Consider the following 7,668-nt stretch of genomic DNA (forward strand, 5'->3'; position numbering starts at 1 on the left):
AATAAAAATTAGTGTCAAACTTCTTACCTAACAAAGAAGGAAAGAAGTGTCAAAATTCTTGACTTTTTGGGCACAAAAATCTCCCATGTAATGCTACCCCAATTTGGCTTGATTTTTATGTGTATTACGACATGAAAAATCAGCTTCTTAAACTCTCCTTTGGCCTCCATTTGGGCCTGCAAAATCATCTCCTTTGGGCCTAATTCTTTGTAAGCTGTACATTGAAAAGGTTTATGATCATGTCAATTGATATTTTCTAAAAGGATGAATTTTGGACAAACGTGGATAAATTGGGTCAGTCAATGCATATCAACAGTGATGTTTCCCGTCCTTATAAATGGTGTTCGAACAGGTTTTTTCAATGCACATAGAGGATTGAGACAAGGTGAACCCTTGTCCTTATTTCTGTTTATTTTGGTTATGGGGGACTTAATAATATGATTTAAGACAACAAACAGTTACAGCTAGATCAAAGGTTTTGAGATGGCAAGTAATGGTGATAACAGTTAAGAAGTTACTCAGTTTGCAATATGCTGATGAATAATTATTAAAGATTTTTTAGGGTACTTCTAGTTCTGTTTGAAGGAGTTTCCGGGCAGCATATTTACCGGAGGAAGATCTCCTTGTACCATATAATGAAGTCCTCTGATGGAGCCTCTAGCTGCAATTTTAGGTTGAGATGTAGTTTTCTTACCAACAGTCTATCTTGGAATGCTTTTGGGAGCTAAGTGTAAAGCCAAGAAGATCTGGAACAGTGTCATAGAAAAATGTCAAAAGAAGTTAACGATGGATGTCACAATATTTTTCCTTGGGGGAAGGCTCACCCTTATCAACTCAGTATTAGATGCCCCTCCAACTTATATGATGTCCCTATTCCCCATCCTGCAGGGGTCATCAAAAGGTTGGATAGTATCAGAAGGTCCTTATGGCAACGCAACAAGGATGAGGGAAGCTTTCACTTGCTCAAGTGGAATGAAGTAATTATAGGTAAAACGCAAGGTGACCTAGGTATCAGAAACATGAAATTACAAAACAAGGCTCTGGAGATGAAATGGTTATAAAGGTTCACCCAAGAAAGCAAAGTCATCAAGATAAAATATGGGGAGGAAGACAAGTGGATGACTAAGGTGGTTAACACTCCATATGTGGTCAGTCTATGGAGATCCATTGTGGCTAACTGGCCATTCTTGAGGACAACTCACTCGTCAAAATGAATGATGGAAATAAAACTCTTTTTTGAAAGACAATTGGGTAGAGAATAGTAGTCTTCCGGAGAGATTTCCCAACATATTCAACTTAGTGGTACATCAACATAAGACCATGGTAGAAATAAGGACAGATCATGGATGAGATATCACTTCAAGAGGAATGCTAAATGATTGGGAGATACAAAGGATGACAGAATATTACGACACTTTGGAATCCTTCCGTGGTCTTCAAGAGAGGTCTGATTTGCTCAGATGGAAGGACACAGCTCTAGCTTATTTAAGGTGAGGGATGCTTTTAAAATGATGAACCGGGCAAACTTGGTGGACAATCTGGATTGAATGGAATCCCTGGTGTTTTAATGATTTGTGTAACTCTGTACGGAAGATCTGATGGAATTGCCTTCTGCTTTTGTTTTTGGTGTATACAGATTTATTCTAGAGGAGTCTGTTGATATAGTTGATGTTATAGTACTATTTAGGATGGAGGAATCTATTTCCTTAGAATCTCAATTGTAAATATGGTTTCAGTACAACTCATGCACTATTTAGGATGGGGAGTGGGATAGTCAATGGGGTTGGGGGATTGGGTGGGTGGAAGGAGACAATAAACTTGGAATCAACTTGTTTTCTCTACTTTAATTAGCGAAATCATTTTCCACATTTTTGAGGAACTTGTTTTCCTAGAGAAAATATTTTCCAATCATTTTGACCCAACCAAACATAGGAAAACTGGAAAACATTTTCCTCCATGCCAAACACACCCTTAGCAGCTTAAACATCATTTATATCACCCATGTTGAACAAAATCAAAGCAAACAAATACATTTGTTTGTGGGCCATTTTGCTTCTTTCCCTCAAGAAGTCTTGAATTCCTTTCTTTCCATTTCACTCGACAAGATGGCTGCAGGTATAATGTGCCATATATTTACATTTAATATGAAATTGATTATGAAGTGGCTAAACTTATAAAGTTTATAAATTTTGGATGTCTAAAATGGGGTCCCAAAATCAGCTATCTGTGCATTTTCCCAGATCGTCTTGGCAGTGTCACCATATATGTTGTATGAATCTAACACTTTAAGGGGCTATCACCCTAAATGTACCTCCTTATTTAGGATGGTATAACTAGTTGACTTAAAAACTACTTTTTCTTTAAGTTAGTCTATTTTTTGACTTAGTCATTTAAGTTTGACTTTTTTATTTTTTTTGACTTAAAAACTACTTTTTCTTAAGCCAATCCAAACGGGAGTTTAATGTTGTGGGCGGGGGTGGGCATGGTATGGTATATACCGAATTACCATACCATATTGAAATTTTTAATACCGTCGTTTTGGTATTATGGTATTTGGTATGGTATATGGTATATATTTTAATATTTTTTCGTATTCGGTACGGTATTTGGTATTTAGAAATAATATACCGGAATACCAAATACCATACCATACCAAAGTATATAGTTACATAAATAACATATATATATATATATTATTAAAATACGAACAAATATGCAACCTAGCATTAGTATAAACTAAATGTTTAGAAGTTGAAACTTTGACTACTCTATGTAGATTGAAATTTAATTGATTAACCAAAAGAGTTGTTTTTACTTTTTTTGAATCGAAGTCATAAAACTCTATTATATGAGTGTATATTAGTAAAAGTTGAAGAAACTATGGTTACTGATTTACCATACTGTAGAATACTTAAGAATACTTAAACTGAACTTCAAAATATCAAACTATATTGAATTAAATTGGTATGGTAATGGTATAATGTCTTAAAAACCGAATACCAAAATTACGGTATTGGAACTTTGAAATACCGTACCATACCATGCCCACCCCTAATTGTGGGTGTATTTTTAGGGAACATTCAATCAAAACACAGTTTCTTGTATAACTTTGAGTAAACTCTGTAAGTGGAAACCCATTTTTCCCGTAACGTGATCTAATAAAAATATCTCTAAGTTATTTCTCCAATAAATTGTCCAAAAGCTAGCCTTGTCCAGTTTCCTTCCTCTCTTAACATAATATTCAACTGAATTGGTGGTTTTCTTATTTTACTTTTCTCCCTTCCCACAATCTTTGGGAAGATTGAATTGACTTTTGATGAATGAAATATTTCTCAAATGATCTTGTAAAAGATTAGTGTGGCTTTGGGACCAAAATCGATATACTTTATGTTCTTCTACACAGCTCTTGTTTGTATAGGCAAGACTTTATGTTCTTCTACACAGCTCTTGTTTAACTGCTTTGGTTGTCTCCTTGCCTGCAACTTGCACTACGATGAATGACAAACTGTAGCAATAAATATTTTCCAAGAAACGCTTCTGGGACAGGTTATCAAAATATAATATTTGTGTTGTAAAATAGGTGATTGGTTGTTGTTTACTGATCAAGAACTTCCCACTTTGTTTATGCTTTACTGTGCTCCGCAAAGTTGCGCTTTCTTTTGATAGGGTGAAGGATATGTTTCATTTTCTGGTTTATCAAGCTGAGCGATTCAATGATTTTGTTCTTTAGGTAGGCATGATGCTTAGAGGTATGGGGTTTGACAATAACACCTCACTTTATGTTGCGGCGGGAAAAATTTATAAAGCTGAGAAATATATGACCCCACTCAAACAGATGTTCCCACGGCTGGAATCAAAGGATACATTAGCTTCCACAGAAGAACTTGCTCCATTTGAGGTACGACTCTGTGCTGCTTTTGCCTTATGAAACAGGCTTATTCTATCAGAAAAGTAAGCTGCAATAAATATTTGGTTCAGGGACACTCATCTAGGTTGGCAGCACTTGATTATACAGTCTGTCTTTATAGTGAAGCTTTTGTCACAACTCAGGGTGGCAACTTTCCTCACTTCTTAGTGGGTCACAGAAGATATCTGTATGAAGGACATGCAAAGACAATTAAACCTGATAAAAGGAAATTGGCTCTTCTGTTTGACAGCCCAGATATCAGGTTAAAGTGAATGCAATATACTTTTAAATTTCCAGTCGTTACTTGCACCAATTGACTGTCCTTGCAGGTTCTTGTGTTATTATGCACAAACATACTCACATGGTCTTACTTACCTCTTTTCATTGCATTGGCACTAAAAAACTGGAATTTCTCAACTCTTCTCTCTTTATTTCTGTCTTTGTTTTTGATAATTGTGGTGTCCAAGCTCTCTTTTCACATAGATTTGCACGCAATACATGTAAAACTGAAAACAGGGAAGACAATACACAGCTGACAGCATCATAAGGTGTTTCTTTTTCATATTATGGTGAACTTGTATAGTACTTGGGCATCTGTCCCCGAACTAAAAAAGGACAGAAATATCTTTCATGCCCTGATAATGAGTGAAACCAGAGACAGGGAATTCTAGCAGTCATCAGTGTTCTCAGTCTGGCAGTTGGATATCCGCTTTATCTTACACTTGAAAGTATAGTTTTAATGAAATGTTAATTGAAAGTCTCTAGGGGAAAAATTGTAATGAGAACCTAGGTAATCGTTGGAGACTACTTATTAGTTAAAATTACTGTTCAACCTGGTCATTATTTTTCAAAAGTGAAACAATACGATATTGGTTATTGGAACGTCAGTTTTCTCTAACATTTCTGCTGCTGATAGGTATCTGCGAAAATCTGTCATAGCAAGTTCTGAGAATGATGCATTGCCTCATAGTATAAAACATTTGGTTTAGTGACAGATTTTTTCCACTTGGAATGCATGTTGTGAACTTAATTTACGATACAATCTATTTGCATTTAATTTCTACAGATGGAATGACTTCAAAAGCCAATTGCAAGACATGCTTCATCATAGTGATACAAAGGGGGTCGAGTTCAAGAAACCTAGTAGCTCCCTTTACACATTCCCAATGCCAGATTGCATGTGTAAGCATGCAGATGTCAAAAGTGCAAGTGGTAACAGGAGAAGACTAGTATGATACTTTAGGATACACAATAGCTGTATAAAAGCTTATATACTGGCAAATGGAATGGAATACTCAATAGCTATACAAAAGGTTTTGTACTTGTAACTTTCTTTTGTGCGTTTCAGTCATCCATTTTTTGTACATGTCCATAATTCATATGATATTTCTAAAGTCCTTTGATTGGTTTGTTATTTTAACTGAAATTCTCAATTTTCATTCTAAACAGATGCTGTAATTCTGGGCTGTAATTACATGGGATTTTTATGGCTAATCCATGCGGTACAAAGTTGTAACACCCTAGAATTTTTTTGAGCTAAGACTCAAACCGTTCTTCGTACTGAGTGAGATTTTTTCAAGGAATTTAAAATTTCTTGAGTGTTAAGGTCACTAGATGTAGCACCTTAAGTTCCAAGAAGAACCAAGGAGAGTTCATTCAAGTCATTCCTAAGTTTTTCTTAAGTTTTGGTTCAACTACAAACGACCATAACTCCTAGTACAAAATGAGTTAGGTGAGCTACAAGATACAAAATTAAAGTCCTTTGAGTCCTCTTTCCAACGCCACCGAGTTTGCTAAATTCCGAGCTCTGAGTAAAACGTTATGACTAATTTACTAACGATGCCCAAACCTGGCAGCAGCTCCGCGATGACTCCGTGTTACGGAGCCAATATGGACCTCACTGCCTGGTGAAAAATCATTCCAACTCCCAACTCGTTTTATTTATTTATTGAAGGGTATTTTAGTCCTAAAACCCCTTAGGAGGGCATCTAAATTGCCCTAAACATGTAGAAAATTAGTTTTTTTAAATCAAACCCTCTCATTCACTCCAAAATTCTAATGCTCAAGGAATTTAAGAAACGCAGGCTAGAGTTCATCTTTCAAGATTTTTCCTTCAAATTGCTTCAAGAAGATGGTACTTTCAGGTATGTAAGCTTTCATAGTGTTGGGTTTGTTCACCCACACGCTAATCATGTTAATTTCAGCGTTAAGTTTGTTCTAGAAAGTTGAAAGTATGATGTTCTTTAAATTGGCTTTAGTTCTTGAGTTTAGATGAGATTATTGAGTGCCTTGATGAAATCATGTCGATTTTACAGTTGTTTATGAGTAGGTTCTTGTGTTCATGTGTTGGATATCAAAATCTAAAGAGGAATTGAGAAAAAGAATCGAGTTTAGGTGAATTGGGGTTAGAAAACGAAGAAGGAAAAGTCGGGCGAATCTGGCACCTTGCTCCGCGTCACGGACTTGCTTCCCCATTTCATAAAGTTTGTCTTTGCGTCGCGGAGAGGTCACAAACCTCTCTGCCTCAAAAGTTAATTCGCGACCAAATATTTTAATTCACCTCCGCGTCACGGACTTGCTTCCAGACAGTGATTTCTTGATTGTTTTTCATGTTTAACTATCTAAAAAAACTCCTAAACATCACGAGATCATTCCTATCACAAATCACAACCTTGAATTCATAAATTACATTCAAGGTAGAGTTGAGAGTCAAGTCTTGAGAGTTCTTTCGGACATTTTGAGAAAGTCCCTTTGAGTCTTTTTTATGAGTCTTTTACAACTTCTAGTAACTTGTTTCAAGACTCGAGCAAGTGAATATGAGGATGATGAGAATGTATTCATGAGTCTACTTTGTCATCATGAGATCTTTCGTATCATGAACCATAACTCTTGAATTCATAATTCACATTCAAGAGAAGGTTAAAAGTAGAGTTCAAGAAAGTCTTTGAGTTCAATTGTAAATCCTTTGAGATCCACCATCAATTTGAGTTAAGTTTTGAGAAGTATGAAAATTAGAAGAGTCGTATACCTGAGTTCCTTATTGATATTTTGACCTTTGAGTCAAGTTGTTCGTGCCCAGAACTTCCGCATCAACTCTATCAGTTTAGTAGTTCCAAGTATTTGAGTCTGTCTATGGTTATTGAAAACCTTGCATTGAGTTGTTCAAGTCCATAATTCGGCGTGAACCATATTTTTAAAAAGTCTTTTACAAATGTTTAAACTTTGTTTTAAGATTTAAGCTTTGAAGTTGAGTAAGAGTAAAGTTCATTTTCTTTAAAATGATTTATGGGAACTAAGTATTCCCTAAGAGTAAATGTTTTCACATTTAAGATGAGAGGAAACTGAGATTTCCAAAAGAGTTTTGAGCAAGAAAGGGAACATAGATTCCAAGAGAGTTTTTAAGCTAAGTTTTTGAGTAATTATCTCAAACTAAAGAAAGAGTTTATTTTTACAAATATATGAGCTAAGTATATTTTGGGAGTAGTATTGAGCATCGATATGGGGGCGAGTTTGAGTTCAGATAACTCACATCTCCATAAACCATGTAGCCGTCATGGGTAGTAAAGGATCATACCTTTTAGATGACTCCTTAAGATGCTTTTAGCATAATCTAGTGGATCCACTAAGTTAAGCATTCTATATGACGACAAAGTATAGGACAGTTCTGGCAGCGTGGGCAATTACCACTTAGGCTCATAGTGGTGGTTGTCTGTTAGAGAAACTCCACAGAAATTATATTACTTTATTATATAAGTAAAGTT

General features: G+C 35.6%; 1 protein-coding gene across 4 annotated transcripts in view; it reads left to right on the top strand.

The window, feature by feature from the left end:
• Positions 1-5,418, top strand: part of LOC125833261 (O-fucosyltransferase 9) — a 43,049-nt gene extending 37,631 nt beyond the window's left edge. For 2 of the 4 annotated variants that reach the window (XR_007443296.1, XR_007443297.1), the window contains exons 8-11: positions 3,731-3,898; positions 3,979-4,169; positions 4,974-5,220; positions 5,357-5,418. Coding sequence is in view for 1 of the 4 variants with exons in the window: in XM_049512408.1 (XP_049368365.1) it covers positions 3,731-3,898; positions 3,979-4,169; positions 4,974-5,142 (528 nt within the window). In the remaining 3 variants the exon portion in view is untranslated. Of the gene's footprint in view, positions 1-3,730; positions 3,899-3,978; positions 4,170-4,973; positions 5,328-5,356 lie in introns of those variants that run through there. The other 2 variants (XR_007443298.1, XM_049512408.1) reach the window with 2 other exon arrangements.
• The last annotated feature ends 2,250 nt before the right edge of the window (positions 5,419-7,668 follow it).

The sequence above is a fragment of the Solanum verrucosum genome, unplaced genomic scaffold (assembly GCF_900185275.1).
Source record: "Solanum verrucosum unplaced genomic scaffold, falcon-dt-bn FXZP01000097.1, whole genome shotgun sequence".
NCBI lineage: Eukaryota > Viridiplantae > Streptophyta > Magnoliopsida > Solanales > Solanaceae > Solanum > Solanum verrucosum.